Source organism: Saimiri boliviensis, chromosome X (genome assembly GCF_048565385.1).
Source record: "Saimiri boliviensis isolate mSaiBol1 chromosome X, mSaiBol1.pri, whole genome shotgun sequence".
NCBI classification, from domain to species: Eukaryota; Metazoa; Chordata; class Mammalia; order Primates; family Cebidae; genus Saimiri; species Saimiri boliviensis.
This window is the reverse complement of record NC_133470.1, coordinates 33808097-33833683: the sequence shown is the minus strand read 5'-3', so window position 1 is coordinate 33833683 and position 25587 is coordinate 33808097. Positions and strand designations below refer to the sequence as shown.

Here is a 25587-nt window from a genome sequence, read left to right as displayed (position 1 = left end):
TAAGAGGGCCAGCAGTAACTATAGGTTTAATCCTTCTAAATAAAATCAGCAATCTTAGCTTTCCCAATGGTTTTAGCCAAGAAAGGTGAGGATTGCTTTGCTTCAGGCAGACCTGGGATATATGCTCTCCCTTGGGGACATGGAAATGGTATAGCTAATTTTACATCACAAGTTCTAGGAATGGGGAATGGTGGTTTCTCAAAATAAACTCAAGATGTTGCTGATAGTGTTAGGCAATGAAAGCTGGGTAGTCGGGCTTCCTCATTCTGAAGTCTAGCTACATGCCTTCCTCCATACCATCCCTATATTAACCAATTCCCAAAGGTCACCTCCATCAACCTCCTTTAACCGGTTGTACCGAATTTTTAATCTTCAGGACATACTGTTAACATTTTATTGCTTTATTGTTTTTCTTTTTACATCATAAGACTGTAAAGCCACACTCAGGTTTTCAAACTAAATTAGCTATTTTCCTTCTTCTGTGTGCCTCATATCTATTCCACTGCATTTATTCTTTGGTGTGGTGGATAGTACCTTTGTTGGCCCAATTGTCCAGAACAGAAACCAGTCATAATCTTTGACTTTTATCCTCCTTTACTCCTACATCCAGTTGCTCATAAAACCCTGTAAACCTGCTCACTTAAGATCTCTTAACTCCTTTGAAGTCTCGACACCCTTCCTGCTATTGCCCTAGTTCAGATTTCCTCATTTATTGGTTATTCTACTTACCACTCTGACATATCTTCCTCCTTTCAAATATGTTCTCTAATTTTCCAGAAAATTCATCTTTCTAAGGCACAGATATGATCCCATGAATCTCCTCTTTACAACATTGCAGTGATCCCCTGTTGTATCATTTCCATGGACCTCAGTTTCCCTATTGTGAAAGGAATGGCATAAAGAGATGATCCCTTGAAGAGGATCTCCAGGTCCATGATTCTGTTAATCCTTGCAAGCCTGAAGCAGATAGCTCTGTTTAATCATTTGGTAATGGATTTTTCTACCTTTTGGATTATGGACTGAGACCCTGTTGTTTTCTGGTTATCACCCCTACTGTATCTCATGAGAATGTTGGGTCAAGTCCTATTGAGCAGTCATCTCATACTGAGAACAGCTTGCTAAGTGCGACCATGGCCATGCCAGAGTCATAATCAATATGAATTATTTGGAACATATCTGCTCTTTTCACTACCACCTCTTGCAAGTGTCTAAAATTGTATACAACAATTACTTCTACCTTATATTTTTGACATCGGAACTACTTACAGTAAGAAGTACTGTGAATGTACAAGTGAAAACTGTTAGTGTACCAAAAGACAAAAAGCAGACATGTTAATGGATTATCAACACTACGCTATGATTAGGTTATGTAATAGACATTGAACTGTAACACCAAATAATTTATAATCACTCTTTTCCTCCTGCCTTTCTGAATGCTGGTGGTAACCTTAGAAATGACCACATGTAGGAGGCTGTTAAGTGTTTCCAGTTAAGCAACCTACTCTACCTAAAGAACACCTACATCCCCACTTGCCAATTTAATGTACCTTACAGAGATTCGTTAGTTTACAACAGAGGAATACCTGTTTTAGCAGTGTCCCATACAGTGACGTTTTATCATAGTTCATTCAAGTCACTCATCCGTACGTACACATTGTAATACCCAAGGGTATAAGTGACATACACTTTCCTCATATCCAGTAAGCTAGGGTGTGCACTGTTGCTCATTCTGGGCCATTGTGACTCAATCAAACTGGGCTGCCCCTCCTTGAGGGGGAGTGGAGAGTGCCACTTTGCTTGCTTATTTCAGGTGGCTTTGACTTCTGGGATTACATGTGTATTGGAGATCATGCTTAGCCTATAATGGCTAACAAAGTGCTCTAAATTGATAAAACTGGAAGTAGAGGGGGAAAAAGACAATAAAGTGCATCAAGTCCCATTTTCGAATGCACGTTTTTATGGCTGCTTATGGCAGAGGAGTATCATCAAGCAACTGATCAGGAAGGCAGACAGCAAAGCTCAGCCATGGATGGATAGAAAATTTTGACATCGTGAAGAGCATCACAAACATCGATAAATATCTACTGAGCACATATCATGTGTCAGGCATAGATCTAGATGCTGAGGATACGAGAGGAAATGACACAGACAAAAATTCCTGTTCTTATGCGGATTAAATTTTGGTGGAGAGAAATAGATGGGAAACAAAATAAATAAGTAAAATATATAGTTGTTAGATACTAAGGATTGGCGTCATGGTAGTAACTTTAAACAAATAAGTTGGAGAAAACCTCATTGAGAGAGAAGTGAAGAGGCAAGCCATGAGGAAACTTTTTGAAGAGTATTCCAAGGAGAGAAAATTGCAAAGGGAAGAGCAGAACCAGGGAAATGTTTCCAATTATGTTGTTAATCTAATAAAATAGGGATGAGTCTCCACAGAGAACATGCTATAAGGAATGAACAAAGCACCATTCAGCTATCTCAAGCATTTCTAGGATGCACCCTCTGAGCAAAGCATTGGAAAACTTTTTGAAAGCATTTCTAAGATGCATTTTCCCATAAAATGTATGAAAACTTAATTGGTAAGGTTTGACAGTTATACAGTTACTGATTTTTTTCTCCATATTCACCATAGATAGCGACAATTTGCATAAGAGAAACCCTGATTTTAATGCTTTCTTTTCTGGATAGTTTTGCATAATTTTTACTTGATTTCCTTGATGAACCCACTAATACTCTCTTCCATCCAGAGTTTTGCATAATCTGCATAATAAAGATATACTGAAGAAGAACTTGGAACTGAGCAATTCAGCAAGATCACAGGAACATGTGTTGGGAGCTGCCTGTCAGCAAATGCTGCGAGAAATTCTGTGACTATCAGGACAAATCTTGCAGATAAGGGTAAAATAAATGGCCTTAGCAAGATTTTGTATAGACTGCATATTTTTTGTGGGGTCATCACTACTTCTAAAGAATCCAACTAGAACTGTTATTTTGGAACACAACTTTTTTGGGTCCCTGCATACATCTGTGGATTCCAGACTTCTCTAAAATATTTATCTTCCTAAATGCTCATTACCCTGTTGAGTGTAGACTGTTGATTAGAGGGGACTTCCATAGCATTGGATTGTAGGAAGCTAGCAGGAAATTCCAGTAACCTTGCTACATAACAAATTATCCTAAAATTAGAGGCTTATAACAACTATGATTTTGTTTATAATTTTTTGGGTCAGGAATTCTGGAATGTTACAGGATGTTGGTTTTCTGAAGGATTGACTGGGCTGGATATATCCAAAGTGGTTTACTCACATAGCTGTCAGTCGGTGCTGTACCGGAGCTGTCAATCCAAGCACTTCCAAGTGGCCACTTCATGCTGTCTGGGCTTCCTCCCAATAAGGCAGCTGCAGGGCAGTCAGATTCTTACAAGGCAGCCCAAGGCTCCAAATATGAGTGCTGCAACATTTAAGATGGAAGCTGCATTACTTGTTATAATTTAGCCTCGGATGTCACACAGTGTTATTTCCATCACATTCTATTGGTTACAAATGAGATATAAGCCCACCCAGAAATAAGAAGAGGTTACCTGTACCTGCCTCCTGATGAGAGGAATGTCAGGGTCACATTGATTGTAGAGGAACATGTGGCATAGGAGATACTGTTGCAGTCATATTTGAAAAATATAAGCTGCCAGACAGGGTGAGTTAGCAAAAGTAGAAGGTGTGAAGGCCCTGAATTCAAGGTAAGGTCTAGAGGTCATCGTATCTGGTAGAGAGACAGACAAAATAAGAGCAGAATCTGCAAAATGTTTACATTCTTCTGCTCACAAGAGCAAAAGGATCCAAGAATATAGGAGGAGTTTAAACAAGTCAGGTTAAGGTTTCACAAAAGGCCTCACTCTGTAATGTATATACACTTCAGGGCACCTTAATTTTCTCATGGTAATTCACTTATTATTTCATTAACTTTAAGTAAATATCTACTACATATAGTAGTGGTGGCAGTAGTAGTAGTAGTAGAATAGTCAGAGACTATCCTAGGCTCTTATTTATCAGTCAATAAATGCAAGAAAAAGCCCTACCCTCATGGAGAGTATATACTAGTGGAGTAATGATATTAAAATATATTACACTGCATGCAATTAAGTATAGGACTATTGGAGGTGGGGCTTCGAAGGACCCTAATGCTTCACCCAACCCTGTATCCATACCCTTTGTCATACAACTTTGATGTTCAACAAAAACACCCTATATTTCCTCATGTGATTTGCCAGTAGACTAAGGCAGACAAGAGTGTGTGTCCTGAGCCTGTACCCTCAGAAGTCTTGCACGCCTCTGCTTTTGCTTTAGCCCCTCTACCATTGGCAGGCAAGCTTGCTGGGGTTGGGCAGCTAAAAGACGAGAGACACGAGTCAGAGCCCAGTCACCTCACTCTCCCCAAGCCAGACCCAACCCACCTCCAGATACCTGAATGAGCCCCGTCAAGATCCCAGATGCAGGAACATTAAACTTACTGTCATCTGCTATAAGATTTTGTGATTGCTTGTTATACAGCATTTTGGGGCAATAGATGACACAATTAGGGAAAAAGCAGAAGAGCTCTTTTTCCTGGAGACGTGTTTACATACAGTTCTATTTTGAAGCCAGTTAGCAGATCCCTGTTGTTGTTGCTGGTGCTGCCTCCAGGCTGGAGTGTTTGGAAGAATCATCAGAGTCAGAATTAATAAAGTTGCCTCTAGATTCATGACAAGGTGATGAAGTGTGGAGGAATGAAGTGGAATAAGGCTTCATTTCTGCCAGTAAAGGCTTTTATGTTTCCTTCTCTGAGGGGGCAAAAGTCACCGCTAATGCCTGTCATGGTCGAGGGATAAGGAAGGACATCTCGAGAAGAAACTCAACATTCCTGTTGCTTCTTTAATGCCTTTCCTTCCTTCAACATATCAAGCTCCCTGCCTAAAGTGGACTTTTTTGTATTATTATTATTATTATTAAAAATAAACCTGCTTTGGCAGGATCCAAGGGGGATGATGTCCATACTGTCCTTGAACTATGTGGATGTGTCAGTCTTGGCCGTCGTGCTGGCAAACTAAGGTTCTTTCCCAGACTACATAAAGTAAGGATGGAGGGGCAGGGAATTTAATATCTGCTTCCCAATCATGGTGACATTTAACACTTCTAAGGAAAAGAAAAAAAAAATGCCTCCAAACTGGCCTTTCAAGTAAGTGAAATAGTTACTCTCCCCACAAAGAATCAGAAAGTGTTCTATGAGCCACTGACTCTTTTGTGTCTTGCTCAGTCCCTATCAAAATGCAAATACTCCCGGGAGACGTGACCAAGTCTGTAGTCTTCAAGAGTCAACAGTTGGGGAAAGGCAGAATGATTTCAAACAGCTGAGTATAAGAAAGGCCACTAGCATGCGTAATTGTTCGTTTTCTGTTTTTCCTGCTGAATTGGAAGGTCCCAGAGGTCTGGGACCATGTCTGTCTTGTTCATCCATCTATTTCCAGGTTTCAGGACACACAGGAGACCCTTCATAATGCCCGTGGGACAAAAGCAGAAGAGAACAAACCTGGGAAAGAAGGGAAGCAAGGAGGAGATAAAAAGCCTAATTAGCCAGGCGCGGTGGCTCACGCCTATAATCCCAGCACTTTGGGAGGCCGAGGCGGGTGGATCACCAGGTCAAGAGATCGAGACCATCCTGGGCAACATGGCGAAACCCCGTCTCTACTAAAAATACAAAAAGGCCGGGCGCGGTGGCTCAAGCCTGTAATCCCAGCACTTTGGGAGGCCGAGGCGGGCGGATCACAAGGTCAAGAGATCGAGACCGTCCTGGGCAACATGGCGAAACCCCGTCTCTACTAAAAATACAAAAAATTAGCTGGGCATGGTGGCGCGTGCCTGTAATCCCAGCTACTCAGGAGGCTGAGGCAGGAGAATTGCCTGAGCCCAGGAGGCAGAGGTTGCGGTGAGCCGAGATCGCGCCATTGCACTCCAGCCTGGGTAACAAGAGCGAAACTCTGTCTCAAAAAAGAAAAAAGAAAGAAAGAAAAGCCTAATTAAATTCTCACAGAGCGTTTATGCTAATATCAAGTAGTTAATGACTCCAAGATAGGTATTGAGCTTTTACAATGCACGCACGGCAGGAGGGGACTGCCCCTTCCTCGCCTTAACCTGGTGTGTTTCTTTGAGATTTTACTCCTGTATACTCTAAGAAAACGATCCCAAAACCAAAGCTAGGAAAAACGTTTCCGTATGGGGTATTTCACATGTTCAATGCATTCAACACGAGGTGCTCAAATGCCCCAGCTTTTGGGATTGAAGCGTTCATAATGAGAACTCCGAAGCGACCAAGATGCAATACAAACTTCAAAGAAGGCGCCCAGGTTTTTCCTGGTCCTCAAGCCTAGTTCTGTGGCTCATCAAACTTTAATGTGCATGCGAATCACCTGGGGACCTTGCTAAATACTCAGATTTGCATTCAATAGGTCTGGAGCAAAGCCGGAGATGCTGTGGTTTTCACAAGCTTATGTGATTTTCTAAGCCAAGGACCGCACTGTGAGCTTCCAAGGGACTGGAGATCGTCGCCTCCGCCGCCAGGTGTGTGTCTGCTGAGTCTCGGCGTTCCAGATCAGTGTCCCGCACGTCCCCGGCCTTCCGCCAGGAGGGGAGGAGCCGGGGGCGGAGCGGGAGGAGTGGCGCGGGCCCCGCGTGGGTCCTGCCAGAGATCGCCTCGGTCCCTTGGAGAGGCAGCCGAGCTGCGGCGGCGCAGGAGGGGCCGGGTTCGGCGAGGGCGCGGCCTCCGAGAGGGGGGCGCACTGCACGCATCTCCCGCGGTCGCCCGGGCCGCTCGGGAGCCTCGCGGCAGCCGGGCGCCGCACTTGGCCATCCAGCCGCTCCTCGGCCGCCTCCTCTCGTCACCTCCCGTCTCGCCCCTCTCGCTCCGTCCCCGCCGCAGACACCGGCATCCGAGTGAGCGCCTCGGAGAGCCGGAGGTGGTGTGCCGGGCGCAGGGCGCGACCTCCAGCGGCCCTTAGCGCCGCACTAGCTCTAGGGCCACGGGCGGCAGCATGGACTCCAAGCGCTGCTTCGCCAATCGCTTCGATGACTACCAGGGCAGCCTGCTGGCGGGCCAGTGTGAGGAGGCGGTGGCGCCCTTGGTCACCGCCACCATCGAGCGCATCCTGCAGGAGCTTCCCCCTCTCGGGGGCGGCGGCGAGGCCCGAGGCGCGACGGCCGGGGCTAGCGGCTGCCAGGGGGGGCTGTACGGCGGCGTGGCCGGGGTAGCCTACATGCTCTACCACGTCTCGCAGAGCCCGCTCTTCGCCGCCGCCCGGGAGCGCTACCTGCGCTCGGCTAAGCGCCTCATCGACGCGTGCGCCCGCGCCGAGGAGTGGGGCGAGCCGGACGCCGACACCCGCGCTGCCTTCCTGCTCGGGGGCGCGGGCGTGTACGCCGTGGCCACGCTCGTGTACCACGCCCTGGGCCGGTCCGACTACGTGCAGCCGCTGGGCAAGTTCCGGGCTCTGTGCGCCGTCTGCGCGCCCGTCTCCTTCCTGGAGTGCGGCTCCGACGAGCTGTTCGTCGGCCGCGCGGGCTACCTGTGTGCCGCGCTGGTGCTCAAGCAGAAACTCGCCCAGGAGGTAAGCGGTGACCCCGGCCGCGGGAGGGCGCTCGCCGCCTGCCCGGCGGCCTCCCTCCCCGGGACTCCCTGGCTGCAGCCGCACTGCGCCGGGTTGCCCTCCTGCTCTTTGTTCCTCTTCCTCGGGCGCTCGCGTGTATTTCTTGAGTCCCGCGAGGTCTGTCTCCTGCGTCTGTCCGTCTTCTCTCCTGTTTGTCGAGATTCGGCGTCTCTGCACTTTGCCGCTGCTTTTGTGCAGATGCCTGTCAGCTTTCTGGGGGATGGCAGTGTGGCCCTTTCGAGTAAGGTGAAAACCTCAGAAATGGAACGCATTTCCTTTCCTGGGACTCTGCTGTCGAAAGCTGAGGCACCCTCGAATGTTACAGGGCCAGGAAGTCAGGGCACTTTTGGGGGCCGATGTGCAGGTAAGTTGCTTCTGGAGCCCTGGGTCTGTCACCGAGAATAACTGCTCAGCCGTGTGGCTGATGTGTTTGCCGTCTTGCTTACTATTCAGTTCAACCCATGGCTCCTACTCATGCATATCTGGTAGGAGTGTCCCCTTTAAAAGTACATAAATGTAGACGAAAACGGACCCCATTGTGGTGGCATGTCCGTTATTTCACTTAAGAATATTTGCTTAGGATGGGCAAGACCACAGCTTTCTCGACCGGGCAGCTTTTCTTGATGAGTAACTTGACAGCGACTCCTAGAAGAGAATTGGTTTTCACATCAGAGTTTCTGCTGGACTCACTTTGAAATCAGCATGTGGTTATTAGAAGACAACATGCCAGTTCCTGTGGAGTAGGAAAAAGAAGAAAACTCTGAGGGAATCATAGTAACTAGAAATGAGAGAGAGGCTCTTTCCTTCATAATCCCCTGGAGCCAAGTATTGTTCTAGGCAGGAAGGGACACTTTTAACTTGGCTTTATTTAGGTGAGAAAGGCGTTTGAAGAAAAATTAAAGGTATATGGAGTGTTTGAAGCGAGTAATTAACCTCGATAACCTTTGCAGAGGCAGACGGGGTTTTTAAATTATTATTATTTATAGCAGGTGAGGCTGCTTCAAGTGGGAAAAAAGATTACGAAACAATGTGCACCTGTGAGCTGGGCCGCGAAGGTCTGTGTCACGGAGTTGTCTTGAAATAGTTCGCTCTGCTTCTGAGTCACTGTTAACTGACAGCAGTTTTTCAAATGCCCCTCCAGTTGTAGAAAACCTTTCAGAAGGCCACAGAGATATTTACATATCGTTTGCATTGTATTTGCATCTGCTTCCCTCACCTTGTATAGTCTGGCAGCAGGGGATTTAAAAAAAAAAAAATTTTTTTCCCCCCCAATTGCTTTCCTTAATCTTGCCTCTTCCCCTTTCCATGCCTTCAGGCCTTTTCTCTAGAATGGAGCCGGAAGGGTGCCTGACCACCAGGTCACACAGGTGGAAGCAGACCAGAAGGACTCTCTGCCCCAAAACTGGTGGTTTGGGCCAGTCCGCAACACTGATCCACAAAGACATTTATTAAGACCTCCCTTCTGCCCTCCTGCCAAACCAGGCCTATTTTTTTGTACTAGCCGAGTTGAGGGACAGGGACCCATCCCCTGCTCCCAGGAGATGGAACAAGCTTCAAGGATAACAAAAAAACAACCACCACCAGCTCTTAACCTGAGCAAACCAGTTAGTTCCAGTGCCAGCTGCAGCTGTGGCAATTCAAGACTTTCTGGCTTGAAAGGCATGGTGCAGGGGCTGAGCACGCCAGGCTGGAAGCCCTTTGAGGGGAAAGCACAAGTTTTAGACTCCATGCCCACCCGGCAAGTCCTAGCCAGCACAGGGCTTTGCCCTCAGTAGGTGATCCATAAACCTTGATTAAATCGAATTGCAAATTTGTATCATTTTTCTATAAATAACTTGTCAGTATGTCCTGGGTTTCTTTCCCCCTCCGACGTCATTGTATTCACATTCCTCTGGCAGTTCCCTCAGTTATCACTCTAATTTAGATCCTCCCCACCTTACTTGGCACATCTTTGCCACCTGATAACAGATTTGAAGGACTGAATCACCATATATTGGGATTGGTGCAATATACTTGGAGCTAGAATTTCCCACTCAAGCCATTCCATCCACCTCTAAGAAACCAGTATTTCAAAAGACACTTCTCATTATGTTATTTCCCTGCTCAACATACTGCAATGGCTCCCTATTCCTTTTCCTCCAGTGGCTCGTCATCTCACAGCTAAAGTTATGATTCTCAAAATTAGCCGAGAAGGCTCCACATGATCTAGCCTCCTACACACCTGCTCTACTTCTTGCTCACTCTTCTTCAACCACACTGTCCATCTTACTGTTTTAGTTACTTTCCTGCCTCAGGGTGTATGTTCTGACAGTTCTTTCTACTTGGAACATTCCCCCTAGATATCTGTAGCTAGATGTCTGACCCGGTAGAGGGTTTTTTTTTTTTTTTTTTTTTTTCTTGAGACCTGATCTCACTCTGTCACCCAGGCTGGAGTGCAGTGGTGCAACCATGGCTGACTGTAGCCTCGACCTCCTGGGCTTAGGTGATCCTCCTACCTCTGCCTCCCAAGTAGGTGACACCACAGGCATGCGCCACTACACCCGGCAACTTGTTTTGCATTTTTTTGAGAGGCAGAGTTTCGCCATGTTGCCTAGGTTGTTCTGGAACTCCTGGGCTCAAGTGATCTGCCCGCCTCAGCCTCCTAAAGGGCTGGGATGACAGTCATGAACCACTGTGCCTGGCCTCGTGAGGTCTTTACTTCCTCAAATGAGGCCTTTTCTGACTACCCTATTTAAAATTGCAACCCCACCCTTAACTTACCCCCTTGCCTGATTCGTTTTACTTAAATTGTTTATTTATGTCTTCGCCGATTAGACTGTAAGCTCCATTAGGGTTAACATTTTTGGTTTCATTGATGTTCCTTGCCAAGACTGCCCCACATATTTTTAGATACCCAGATCTGTGTGTGTTTGCAAATATCGCTCAATTTTAGTGGTGTCCCATTTATCAGCATTTTCCTCATGGGGGTGGTTTTGGTGTCAAGTTTAAAGAAATCGTTTCCTCCTGCCAAAGTTTTAGTAAATATTTTGTTAAATGGATGGATGGATGGATGAATGAATGAATGAATGATAGTTTCTTACAGTTTTTTTTTCCTTGGCTTAAGCTCAACCAATAAAGCAGTGCTTCTTAAACTTTCATGTGCATAGGAATCACCTGCAGATCTTGTAGAGCTGCATTTCTTACAAGTTCCTTGGTGACACTGATGTTGCCGGTCTATAGAGCATGCTTTGAATAGCAGGGCGATACAATGGTGGATAGGTTTTGGCATTATAACTGCGACCTCTATTAAGGCATCCTATAAGGCACCGCTCTGTAAGCTTGATGATATGTTTGTTTAAAAGGTCTGTAGTTTAGAGTGCTGACTACTATATCCTACCTTTCACTCTAAAGATCCACAAGAGGAATTGCTTTCAGAATGTAGAGACAGAAAGAGTTGCGCGACTCCTGAGGATTGAATTTCAAAACTCTTCAGAGTATGGTGTGGAACTGATTCTGTTTCTCACTTTGTGTTGGCTACTAGGGAGTGTATGGCTAGAATCGTGGTCCATATAAGCTAGCATACAATACCTTCTCAGATCTATTTTTATGTGTAGATGTTTCCCCTGGGTATTATCTAATTTCTTTCTTTCTTAGTTTACCCTTTTCTGGATTTTTTTTCCCTTTTATTTGCTTTTGTTGTTTGTATTTACGTTTACAAGGTTCAGATATCAGAAAAAGATGTATGTGTATGTAGCAAGGGACAGAGAATCCCTCTCTCCAGGCAATGTATTTTTATTTAACTTGGTCTACCTGAAATAGCTCTGAGGAGTGCTTAGGCGGATATCCTTGAGCGACGGGGAGCTGAGGTCTCAAGAAATCCTGCCGTAAAAACTTATATTGGGTCCATTGGGCTTTCCTCCGACTGGTGGAAATGTAGCGGACAATGACGGAGGGATTAGGGGGAGACCTAAGATCTCAGTTAAAATAATAACTCTGCCACTGAGTGATCTTGGAAAAATATTTTAACATGGCCGAGCCTCAATTTCCTCACCTGTAAATTGATTAGTAAGAGCTTCCTCACTGACTTATTCTGCTTTTCATTCATCCATTCAGTGAATGTCAGGTTTCTACGTGGTGTGAGGTAACTCACTAGATGCTGCAGTTCAGTAGTGAACAAAAACATATAAGTCTGTTGGTGAACAAAAAACATAACGTCAGTCCTTTTAGATAAGTGCTCTTAAGGGTGTAATCAGGAACTGAGCACAGGTGGGAAAGGGGAGGGCTGCTGTTTGGTAGGAAGGCTTCTCTGTGGAGGCAATGTCCTAGCTTATGTCTAGAGCATGGGAACCGAGTGGCTGCTTTACAAACAGGCATTCCAGGCAGAGGGCAAGAGCCCCTAAGGTAGGAAATGGCTGGGACATTTCAAAGAAATGGAAGGAGGCTAGCATGCCTGGAGCAGAGAGCAGGGGATAGAGGAGTTTGAAATCGTGGAAGGAGACATGAGCAGGGTAAAATCAGATCCTGGAGGGCCAAGTTAGTCAAAACTAGGAGTCTGCATTTGTTTCATGTTTAAAGGAGGAAATATCTTGATCTGACTTAGCTTTTAGAAAGATCGTCCTGGTTTTCTGTATTGATCCTGAGAGGATTGATGCTATTAACAATGATAATGACTAGGACTGGTTGTGTGAGGTCTAAACCCCTTTTGTGCCAGGGACACCTTGTCAGTCTGGTGAAACCTACGGGACCTCTTCTTAGAATAATATTTTTAAATGCACAAAATAAAACACACAGAATGACAAAGGAAGTCGATTATATTGCAATCCTGTTACCAAAACATTTTAAAAATGTGTCATGCAGTAGCGTATTTGCTCTTTTATTAACACATTACATAAGAGTTTACAGCAGGTTTAATATAAAGCTTTTGAAACGGTGATGAGAGCCAATGCTATTTGGAAATATCTTCCACAGCTGCAAGTGTGGTATGCATGTCTCTGTGATTTCTATAGGTGACAAAGTCACAAGTACAACTAGTGGTTTGTGGTTTACATTTGTAACAAAATGCTAAATTGTTTAAGTAACATGGGAAATATATAGATGTGATTTTATTTCCCCAGCCAAAGGAGACTGGTTTAGAAGTTGCTGTGATGACCAGTCCTAGGTAACATACCTAGCACAGTGCTTGGCACATGGTAGCTGCTTAATGGAATCAATGGTAGCCCTTTTCCCTACTACTAACAGAAAACATAAGGTAATTCTGAGTATCAGAATTATATCTTGCTGCTGTGATTTGAAAACAACAACGGCAAATTATTGCAAAGTTGTTAATTGGGTCCTTGGCTCATTTCTAAGGCAGGTGGTTGGCAGCTGTGTAAGAGGCAATGCTTTTTTGCTGTAAATAACAAAATGTCCAATAAAAAGTGATCTATATAATGAGAATGTTTATTACCTCACTTAGCAAGGAGTGGAAAACTAGGCCACTCCAGGATTGTTTCAGCAACTCAGGAGAGTTATCCAATTCCAAGCTCTTTCCATCCGTTTTCTCTGCTGTTGTCAGTGTTTGAGCTGTTTCACCTTTCAGTGTTGTCAAATGGCTTCTGTCATTCCAAGCATCCTGTTCCCCTAACTGAAGTAGTGAGGGAAGGTCTGAGGCTTTTTCCCGCTACAAGTTTTTCTAAAGTCATGTAGAACATTGTATCCTAGAAGAATTTCCCTTCTGACTCATTGCCCAGCACTTGGTCATTAGCCAGTTCTAGTTTCAGGGAGGCTGGGAAGGCTAGTGTTTTTACTTTTAACCTCTATTGGTTAAAATTGGTACACAGGTACTGACAAGAAGAAAAGGAGAAGGAAATGGCCTTTGGGTGGTTACCAAAGCATCTGCCTTTTGGTGTCCCTTGGCAAGGTCTGTCATGTGACCTCCTTTATCACTTCGCTTTTCCTCCGTTTAGTGTTTCTCTTCCCTTTTCCAGGTCACCTCCATGTGTCCTGACACCTGTAAGGTATCTTGTTTTTGCTGTCAGCTAGCTGCCAATTAAATATAACCTAAGATATTAACTATTAATTGAGATTTAAACTAGTAAAGTTTAAACCTATAGCTATATTTTATGGTAGCACCTGTAGTTTTCCTTTTTTTTCTTAAAAATTATCTGTCATCAAAAATCTAAAACAAGATGGGTCTTTAAATTGTTTATTTAAAATTTGTCTTAAAAGTTAACATTTTGTTTTCTGGAAGTCTATTCTGTAAAAACCTATATTTTATCCATTTATACAAATTATCAAACTATACATATACCGCTTGCTTTCTTGCTTAATGTACATTGTACATCTTTGCATATTGTATAGAGAGATGTGACATTCTTCATACTGGTTCCATTTAATGGATATGCTCTAACCCTTATTTATGGACATTTAAGTTGACTCAAGTTTTTTCTCTTTTTTTTCTGCTATCACAAATAAATAATGCCATAAATAATATACATGCATATACATATACAGTTGTCATCCCGTGTCTGCCAGGCATATGTTCCAAGACCCCCAGTGGATGCCTGAAACCATGTATAGTACCAAATGCTATATATACTGCTTTTTCTGTCTGATACCTGAGACGCCTAGAGATACCTACTAAGTGACCAAGTGCTGAGACCAGCTTGGTCATAGAGAGCCCAACCCAGGTGGTGCGGAAGGAATTAAGAAACAAACAAAGATCGAGTGCAAAACTGGGATCACAGTGGGACCATCAGGGATCTGCCAGCATTTCCCAGCTGACCGCCCAGAGCAGACTCTGACCCACATATTTATTCTTTGTGAACAAGTGATTATTTTTAATAAGCAGGTACTCAGTGTTTCTTCATAGGATAGAGTTAGACTAAGCAGGCAGACAGTGCCTGCTGACCACTAAGATAGAAATAAGCTAAAAAACACTCTTCGAGAGTCAGCAATGAGGACAAGGTCAAATATCCTGTGTTTTGGGAACTGATTTAATTAGTGCATGACCAGTACATACTGCTTGTTTATTCTAGCAGTTTCCTGCCTGGGAATGGCTCGGTGTTCCTTGCCATCCCCTCCCAGCAAACGACATATACTCCATCACACACACATCAAGACCTCCTCCCAGCAACCAAGGGGCAGGTAGTTTACAGCGTGGATATGCTGGAAAAAGGGATGATTCACATCCCAGGTGGGAAGGAGCAGGATGTCCCAAAATTTTATCACACTACTCAGAATGGTATGACATTTAAAACTTATTAATTGTTTATGGAATTTTTTATGTAGTATTTTTGGACTCTGGATGTCTGCTGGTGACTGAAACCACGGAAAGCAAAACCTTGGATAAAGGAGGACTGCTGTAAAATGCATATATATGTATGTAATGTATACATGTAATATATATGTGTGTATATACCCATATATATGCCTTTCTATACTGGTATTTTTGCCTACTTTTGCAAGTATCTAAGATAAATTTTTAACACACGAGTGCTGGGTCAAACTTTACATATGTTTTTTACTTGATAGATTATCAAATTGCTCTCCAAAAATGTTCCATCAATTTCTATTCCCTCCACCAGCATTTGGGAGTGCCTGTGTTCTCACTGGGTTTCATGAAACTTTTTAAATATATGCCAGACTGGCTAGTAGAAAATTAAGATGGAGGTTTCCAAGGTAGAAACTGAGTCTCCTTATTGTTCCTTTCAACTTTTTCCAAATAAAATGCATGTGTAGGATTTCATCCAGTCTTTGGATTTGAGCAGTCCCCATTTTTCAGGTAGGTGTGTGTTGCATACTGCCTAAGTAAACCCTGAAGTTTCACTTGAAACAACAGCAGAGTTGGGCAAGCTGGATTTTTGTAGTCTGGGTCCAATTTCTAATTGCCTTATTACAGATCCACCAGAAAGTGGGCACTTCTACAGGCCACAGCTTAGACCATTTGTTATCCATGACCCAGAACCCAGTGCTAAAATGATGTATACCAATTAACAATGATTGATCACTTATTTCCACACACTGTTGTAGGCGTTTTTCATGTATTATATCACTTTTCAAAATGTACCTAAGTGTAATTTTGTTGGTTAAAATTTTATTTTTATTTTTAATTGACAATTGTATATATTTATGGGGTACAATGTGATGTTTTGATACATGTGTACATTGTGGAATGAGCAAATCAGGCTAATTAACATATTTATCACCTGACATACTTATCATTTCTCTGTGGTAAGAACATTAAAACTCCACTTTTAGCAACTTTGAAGTATATAATACATTATTATTAACTATAGTCATCTTGCTTTGCAGAAGATCATCAGGACTTATTCCTCCTGTGTAACTGAAACTTTGTACTCTTTTACCGACTTTTCTCCTTTCCCTGCCCATCTCCTCCCACCCACTCCAGCTTCTGGAAACTACCATTCTACTCTCACCTTCTATGAGTTTGACTTCTTGAGATTCTACATGTATGTCACTTAATACCATCAACAACCTTATAACGTAGGCACCATTATTATCTCCTTCATATCCAGCAGGGAAACTGAGGCACAGGGAGGTTGACAAACTTGTTCCAGATCACACAGCTAGCCAGTGGCACAGATGGGCTTCCATTTTCCCCAGGCTGGTTGCCAAATCTGTGATTTCAATTGGTAATCCTCATATTTTAATGTGTATACAAACCCCAGAGATCTTGTTAAAAATTAGCTTTTAGCTCAGTGGGTCTGGAGTGTGGCCCAAGATTCTGCATCTCTACTGAGCTTCAGGTGATGCTTCTCTTGCTGGTTGATGGAGCAGACTCCAACACGAGACTCCCAATTACATTTTTTCCCTCAATTTTATGGGTTGACTGTCGAAAAATTTAACTGTTCCCACAAACTTCATGATTTTAATCATTTTTTCTTGTACTGAGGATGACTTCTTCCACAGGTGCAAGAATACCAGCTCTCGTTTGTAGGTTATACTGAAGGAAGGAGTCACTTCCTGGTGCATCTCCTTGTAGGTTTAAGGAATCTGCTGACATCTATTGAATGAATGAGCAAATACATGGATTTCTTAATAGATGTAATTTTTCACTGAATACAGCAAGATTTTAGAATTCCTTTAAATGCCCAAACAAATCACATCCCAGGGGTTTTAAATTACTGCATGATAATTCAAGAGACACTTTATCATTCCCAAACAGAAAACATGAGCCTGATAGTCATGATGCCATGCCCGTTTTAGAGTGATTCAATTGATTTTACCTGTATCACATAGTTTCTCTTCCGACTCTAAATTAATTTAAATTAAAAATGATCAGACATTTTCTTTATTTTCTAATCACAATGAATTAACAGACCTACTCCAAATCATCCAGAAAGCTTTAGATATACTTTATTTCTATCTTTTCATCCGTTAATATACATTCCACTAAAACCCAAACTTATTTTTATTATATTGAAAGAGAACATAATTCATAATTTTTTTGTTACACAGCAAATGGAAAAATAAATGCAGTAAAAATTATTTTAAGGCCGGGCGCGGTGGCTCAAGCCTGTAATCCCAGCACTTTGGGAGGCCGAGGCGGGTGGATCACAAGGTCGAGAGATCGAGACCATCCTGGTCAACATGGTGAAACCCCGTCTCTACTAAAAATACAAAAAAATTAGCTGGGCATGGTGGTGCGTGCCTGTAATCCCAGCTACTCAGGAGGCTGGGGTAGGAGAATTGCTTGAACCCAGGAGGCGGAGGTTGCGGTGAGCCGAGATCGCGCCATTGCACTCCAGCCTGGGTAACAAGAGCGAAACTCCGTCTCAAAAAAAAAAAAAAAAAAAATTATTTTAAATGAACTTAATTATTTATTTTACCAATAATTGTACTCCCAGTGTTCTATAAGGAGATTGTTTTAATGGAATTTTATTAAATGTATTGGCCTTTGAATGTGAAAATGATAGATTATATTAATTTCTTACTAACTTCTTTGCTATTACACTATTGCTGGTTAATTTAGAAAATGATGTTTGTCATGTGATTGGCTATAACACAATATACAATGGATTTCCTCCAAGTGACAGGGAGGTCCTGTAGTTTCAACCACATGGTGATGGTCTCTTGGTAAACTGGTCCAACAGTTCATGATGTGTCCAAGTGTTTCTCTTCATGATTCACCTTTGCAAGTTCATCTCTGACCACCAGTCAAGTACAATGTCTTGATTGTTTGGTTTGTCTCATAAAAATACAAGTTCTCATTACACACACACACACACACACACACACACACATGCTTGTGTGTATAAAATACACATGCATTCATCAATGATATCTTCCTGATTATTTTCTTTATGGTTTTAGTTACTAGGGAAACCTACCAAGTTAACAGATCCATTATACTTGGGGTGCTAGCCACTTGAACAAACTGAATTTTCAATAAGTATTGGATGTTTCCTTTGCAAGCTGAATAAAGGAGTGTTTTGTGTAAGATTAGATCTTCCTTTCTGAATAGCTTTCACCATTCAACAAACCAGAGAAATGAATGACTTTGGCCCATTAAAGTATGAGTATTGCTATCTGGGTCATAAAGAAGCTGTTTCTCAGATGAGAGACAAAGTCTGACAGACTTCATTGGTGAGAATATCATCTAAATGAGAGGTGGCAAAACAAATATTGTTCATGGCATTATGTACAGTTAGCTGTTACTGTGCTCATCTGCTGGCTACATTGCTTTGTGTGAAATGGATTCCCTGTGCTCAATGGTGTGTTGAAATCTGGTGTCTATGGCAACAAAAGGATTACCAATCTCAAAGTAAGCATGTTGGAACCAGCTGAATCTCCACTCACACAATGACTTTAGGAAGGAATCACATTTCTAATAGACTTTACAGCTAACCAAGGCCAAAGAGATCCAATGTCCAACCAGAAAAGATGTATTGTCCTCATGCATATTTCAATAACATAATCTTGCTTTTTGAAATGTTTTTTTTTTCCTTGTGAGGCAAAGAGAATTGCACATTTATTACAAATTGCAATTGTTGAAATAGTCTGGACTCTAAATGAAGAAGACATTAAAACATGATATTTAAGAACAGCTTTTTCAGATTTATGTAGCCTTGGGATTGTCTGACTGCACTGCAATATCTGGTTGACTTTAAGGAAGTTACTTAGCATTTCTGAGGCTTAATTTCTTCAACAAAATGCAATTCAAGCAGCACCAACCTCATAGGCGTGCTATGACGGGTCACTAAGAATGTTTGGTAATGTGCTTGGCAGAGGATGCTCCCAGGCATAGACTAAGAATTCCCTATGTCAGCCATGATTTTGAGTATTGGTGGGCTTCAGCATAGGGTGATGAGACAGTGTAAGTGCATTTACACTGGGATGGAGTACTTCTCCAAATATCAGTATCTGTGATTCTTTTTTCTTGAATCTGTCTGACAACTGTAAACACTCCTTCAACCTACTGCTTGGTGGAGACAGTGGCTGCCAGTGTTCTGGATATTGATTCTTCTGAGTATTGGTGTGCTTTAGCATGGGGTGCTAAAACACTCTGCATTGATTAAATAGCATATGTATTCTTTTGGATGTTCAGCCAGTCTGTCTAATATTTCCTGTGGTGGCATTCAGAACTGCTATGTCCCTGACGGCAACAGCAAACCTTTGCGATTTTCACACAGAGGCCTTAAAGGGCTGGAGGGAAGTATCCTCTGCTCTGCCATGCAGGAGATTAAGCTGAGCTGCTCAGGCAGATTATATGTCAAAGTAAATTGAGTGGCTGGGCATCACCCCTAAAACAAGAACTTGTGTGAATTACTCGGCACTTCCTCCAGGGAAGAGGCTTTCCCTTTTTAAAACTGTAGGATTTTCAGTCTTTTAAGAATTGGCTTTCCTGTCTCTCTGATTTGTGCTCCCTGGAGTAAATCACCTGATTGGCTTGAAGATACTGCAAATTACTATGTAGTTGATGCTGGAATACTTGCTTCTTGCTCTGTTCTCCACTCCCATCCCCATATTCTCAGTGGTGGATTCAATGAGATATTTTTTGCTCTTAAGTTCTCTTCTTTGTTTCTAGAGATAATTTGCTTACATAGCACTGATTCAGAATTTCAGAGGAATTTCAGTAGTGACACTGTCAAAGTAACAACCTCAACTGAGTTTTCCTCAGCAAATGTTCCAGATCATGTACATTTAGTAGCTTGTTTCAGAAAATGATTAATACAGTTAAGGATTCTTTCAAATGTTTCTTCAGCTTCTGAGCTCATAACTTTTTTTCTTGCATTAATGCACTTTTTTATTAGAATTTGAAAGCTATGTCATACAGACTCCCTCAGTCTTACAAACTTAAATCTGCACTCACTCTTTCATTCCTAGCTCCTATGCATATTCATTTGTCACATAATGCTATCGATATTAACTACACTACTCTAATAATAAAGCTATAATTTTGACTTTCTCCTATCCCTAATCGGGGGTCAGGGTATCATGTCTGTTGATTAGCTCTGCTTATGATCTTCAGTATCACACCAACTGGGTTCTAAGTCTTGGCTTTAATCTGTCTCCATGTGGGTCTGTTATTGATTTTTTCTGACACAAGTGTTTCTTACACCTGCACATTCATTAGAATCCTTTGAGGGCTTGTTAAAACACACACAACTGGGTTCTACTCACTAAGTTTCTGGAGATGGGCCTGAGAATTTTCACTTTTAACAAGTTCCCAGTGATGCTGCTCCTGCTGGTCTGGGGAATGCATGTCGAGAATGAATTTCTTAGACTATACCCTTAACCTTAGCCAAACATGTGAGAATTAGGTGAGGGCATATGGTGGCAGTATCATAAATTTGTCACCACCAGAAAATAAAAAATAAGACTTAATACATGACAGGCACTATGATAAGCATATTTTGTTCGTTTTACAGGTGAGAAAATTGTGACTTAGATTTAATAACTTGCCTATCATCCCACAGCTAGTAAAGTTGGAGAACCAAGTTTGTCTCACTATATAACTTCTCATTTTCTATAGATTTAAGTCAGGTAAGCCCTCTGCTTTTTTTTTTTTTTTCACTAAAGTACACACTTCCAAGAGGATCTTGGGCTTGTACCCCAAGATGTTTGGAAGAATAGCCTCAACTCAACTCTTATCAAATGCAAAATAGTTTGTAAAGTTTCTTTTAAAAATGACAATACAGGAAGGTGCTCTACATTTTCCACAATCTTCCAGAAGCCTGAGAGTCTCAGCTTCCTGAACACTAGAAAGGTTCAGGAATTGGAGGTTTCAGGTGTCTCTGGTGGTGGTGGGGGGGGCGTGTGGGTCAGGTAAGAAAACAGAAGTAGTTGCAAGTTTGATAAACAGTGTTTAGACTCCCAGATACTTTGCCAAATCTGAGCAACCAGATGATGGTCTTAGGCCAGATTTCTCAAAAGTTGACCCTGAGATATGGATTCATAGTGACTTGTTTATTAAGGAAGTGTTCCAAGGAGAAACCAGTAGGAGAATGGGGAAAGCAGGAAGCCGATAATGGAAGGAAACGAAGAATGTGATCTTAGGCTAAATTCCAGCCTTTGTTTCATCTTGTAGGGAAACTCTGGACTGTAAATTACACTCTAGAGGTACACTCTTGTATCAGTAGTGCTCTAGCTGGTGGTGGGGAGCATGTAAATTTTCAGGTACTACTAACTCTCTTGGCATGCTGCTGAAGTTGCCCTTGTAGCCCAAATGTAGGACTCTAAAGAAGGCTGCAGGTGAGAGTTGTTAGAAGCAAAGCATATGGACATATGGGGATGGATTCAAATAACTGATGAAGAAGCATCTGAGAGGGTTTGGTAGGGAAACCTGCAGTTCCTCCACCTGGGCCCTCCACACCTTAGTGTAGAATCCTTAAGATTCACTTTTTTGACAGATTGAATTAGAGAAACTCAGCTTTGAGGCCTATGCAGTCAAGGGCAGAGATGTGGTACTTCACTGAAAGGAGAATGACATGAACGTTTACATGCTGAATTGTGGATGCCTCCCTCCCACACCCACATTTAGTTACCCTCTTCCTCAAATCCACATCCAGAGCATTGGCAGCCACTGTCTCCAACAGGCAGTAGGTTGAAGGAGGATATGTGGTTGTCAGATACATTCAAGAAAAAAGAACCACAGATACTGACATTTGGAGAAGTACTCCATCCCAGTGTAAATGCAGTCAAGTCACATTGTCTCATCATCCTCTGCTAAAGCCTGCCAAGTGGCTAGTCCTTTCCCATACCCAGAGTTGCCAGTGAGCTTTTTAGGATGAAACTGTTAAGTAGGAACTGTCATTACAAAGACATTTGAAGAACGTGTCTGATTTAAAAGGCAGCGATGGTAACAAAATATACAAATAGGAAAACCAATCTTGGAGGAAACAGATATTACTGAATAAGAAAATGTCATAAATGCCCAAATCTATAATTAGTATTGTCAGAGAGGAAAGTAATCACATGTCTTAAATGAAAGCAGGATATATTGAAAGGAATATTGAGAGAACAGAAAACTCTTGAAAATTAAGAAATATAATAGCAGAAATAAAAATAATTCAGTGCAAAAATTAGAATATTCAGTTGAATTAGCATCCCTGAAAGTTCAACCAATCAGACTGATAATAAAAATTAAAGAAATACAGCTTCTGTCTAGTAGTCAGTCCCAATTAAAAGAGAACAAAGAGAAAAATTATGAAAAAAAGCAATGTTTTTTATTAAAAAAATTTTTTTAAAAGCACCTGCTATCTCCTTTGTTTCATGCAGTTCATAGAGTCCAGTGATGCAAAAACTGTATTTCCAGTGTCATTAAAAATGATACTTAGAACAGGATGAGAGGGTTGTATTATAATAGCTAACATGACACATGACTTCTTTTTCATTTAAAATACAAACCAAACATCTGCCAACACACTTTCATGGTTAGTTGAAAGGAAGCCCTTAAAAACAATTATTTTGAGTTGAATTGATGTCTAAAAGATGAAGTTTAATATACCCAATTGTTATGTTCATCAACATCCTAACTCCTGTGTTCACTCCATGGAATGAGAATGTTTCAGGTGTGGTTTGAGAGATTATTGAAAGGACTTCACCATCAGTAAAGCATCTTGACCCAATTCACTTTATCTTTCTTTACCTGTGCCATACTTGTGGGGCAGCTTTCCTTCATACTGATGCTTATCTCCAGTGACTAATTAGCAATAGATGTGTTCAGATTTCTTTTTATTTTCTTTTATTATACTTTAAGTTCTGGGGCACATGTGCAGAACACGCAGGTTTGTTACATAAGTATACATGTACCATGGTGGTTTCCTGCATCCATCACCCCGTCATCTACATTAGGTATTTCTCCTAATGCTGTCCTTCCCCCAGGCCCCACCCCTGCTATCCCTACCCTAGTGCCTCACCTCCTGACTGGCCCCAGTGTGTGATGTTCCCCTCCGCATGTCCATGTGTTCTCACCTATGAGTGAGAACATGTGGTATTTGGTTTTCTGTTCTTGTGTCAGTATGCTGAGAATGATGGTTTTCAGATTCATCCATGTCTCTGCAAAGGACAGGAATTCATCCTTTTAAATGGCTACATAGTATTCCATGGTGTATATGTGCCACATTTTCTTTATCCAGTGTATTATTGATGAGCATTTGGTTGGTTCCAAGTCTTTGCTATTGTGAAGAGTGCCATAATAAACATACATATGTGTGTGTTTTTATAATAGAATGATTTATAATCCTTTGGATGTATATCCAGTAATGAGATGTCTGGGTCAAATGGTGTTTCTATTTCTAGATCCTTGAGGAATCGCCACACTGTCTTCCACAATGGTTGAACTAATTTATACTCCCACCAACAGTGTAAAAGTGTTCCTATTTCTCCACATTCTCTCCAGTATCTGTTGTCTCCTGATGTTTTAATGATTGCCATTCTAACTGGCATGAGATGATATCTCAGTGTCATTTTGATTTGCATTTCTCTAATGAACAGTAATGATGAGCTTTTTCTCATATGTTTGTTGGCTACATAAATGTCTTCTTTTGAGAAGTGTCTGTTCATATCCTTTATCCACTTTTTGATGGGGTTGTTTTTTCTTATAAATTTAAGTTTTTTGTAGATTCTGGTTATTAGCCCTTTATCAGCTGGGTAGATTGCAAAATATTTTCCCATTCTGTTAGTTGCTGGTTCACTATAATGATAGTTTATTTTGCTGTGCAGAAGTTCTTTAGTTTAATTAGATCCCATATGTCTATTTTGGCCTTTGTTGCCATTGCTTTTGGTGTTTTAGTCATGAAGTCCTTGACCATGACTATGTCCTAAATGGTATTCCCTAGGTTTTCTTCTAGGGTTTTTATGGTGTTAGGTCTTGTGTTTAAATCTTTAATCGGTTTAACGTTAATTTTTTTCTAAGGTGTAAGGAAGTTAACCAGTTTCAGCTTTCTGCGAATGGCTAGCCAGTTTTCCCAATGCCATTTATTAAATAGGGAATCCTTTCTCCATTGCTTGTTTTTGTCAGGTTTGTCAAAGATCAGATGATTGTAGATGTGTGGTGTTACTTTCGAGGCCTCTGTTCTGTTCCATTGGTCTGTGTCCCTGATTTGGTACCATGACCATGCTGTTTTGATTACAGTAGCCTTGTAGTATAGTCTGAAGTCAGGTAGCATGAAGCCTCCAGCTTTGTTTTTTAGGATTGTCATGGCTATGTGGGCTCTTTTTTGGTTCCATATGAAATTTGAGGTGGCTTTCTCCAATTCTGTGAAGAAAGTCAGTGGTAGCTTGATGGGGATAGCATTGAATCTATAAATTACTTTGGGCAGTATAGCCCTTTTCATGATACTGATTCTTCCTAACCATGAGCATGGAATGTTATCCCATCTGTTTGTGTCCTTGTGTTCTCTCTTATTTCCTTGAGCAGTGGTTTGTTGTCCTTGAAGAGGTCCTTCACATCCCATGTTTGTTGTGTTCCTAGGTAGTTTATTCTCTTTGTAGCAATTGTGAATGGGAGTTTGCTCATGGTTTGGCTCTCTGTTTTTATGTTATTGGTGTATAGGAATGCTTGTGATTTTTGCACATGGATTATGCATCCTGAGACTTTGCTGAAGTTGCTTATTGGCTTAAGGAGTTTTGGGGCTTAGACGATGGGGTCTTCTAAATATACAATCATGTTGTCTGCAAATAGAGACAATTTGAGTTCCTCTTTACCTATTTGAATACCCTTAATTTCTTTCTCTTATCTGATTGCTCTGGCCAGGACTTCCAATACTATGTTGAATAGGAGTGGTGAGAGAGGGCATCCTTATCTTGTGCCAGATTTCAAAGGAAATGCTTCTAGTTTTTGCCCATTCAGTATGATATTGGCTGTGGGTTTGTCGTAAATTGCTCTTAATATTTTGAGATACATTCCATCAGTACCTAGTTTATTGAGAATTTTTAGCATAAAGGGCTGTCAGATTTTGTCAAAGGCCTTTTCTGCGTCTATTGAGAGAATCATTGTTTTTTGTCTTTGCTTCTGTTTATGTGATAGATTACATTTCTAGATTTGCATATGTTAAACCAGCTATGTATTCCAGTGGTGAAGCTGACTTGATCATGATGGATAAGCTTTTTGATGTGATGCTGGATTTGGTTTGCCAGTATTTTATTGAGAATTTCCACATCAGTGTTCATCATGGATATTGGCCTGAAACTTTCTTTTTTAGTTGTGCCTCTGCCAGATTTTGGTATCAGGATGATGTTGGTCTCATAAAATGAGATAGGAGGGAGTCCCTGTTTTTCTGTTGTTTGGAAGTTTTAGAAGCAATGTAACAGCTCCTCTTTGTACCTCTGGTAGGATTTGGGTATGAACCTCTCTGGTCCTGGCCTTTTTTGTTGTTGATAGACTATTAATTGCTGCATTAACTTCAGATCTTGTTGTTGGTCTGTGCAGGGATTCGGCTTCCTGGTTTAGTCTTGGAAGGGCATAAGTGTCTAGGAATGTATCCATT

The 25587-nt window shown here is 41.8% G+C and overlaps 1 protein-coding gene across 1 annotated transcript in view; it reads left to right on the top strand.

Moving 5' to 3' along the window:
- The first annotated feature begins 3012 nt into the window (after positions 1-3012).
- LOC141582797 (lanC-like protein 3) overlaps positions 3013-25587 on the top strand; it is a 100123-nt gene continuing 77548 nt past the window's right edge. Inside the window, exon 1 of the mRNA XM_074391833.1 lies at positions 3013-7636. Within this exon, the coding sequence (XP_074247934.1) occupies positions 7064-7636 (573 nt within the window). The 5' untranslated portion in view covers positions 3013-7063. The remainder of the gene's footprint in view (positions 7637-25587) is intronic.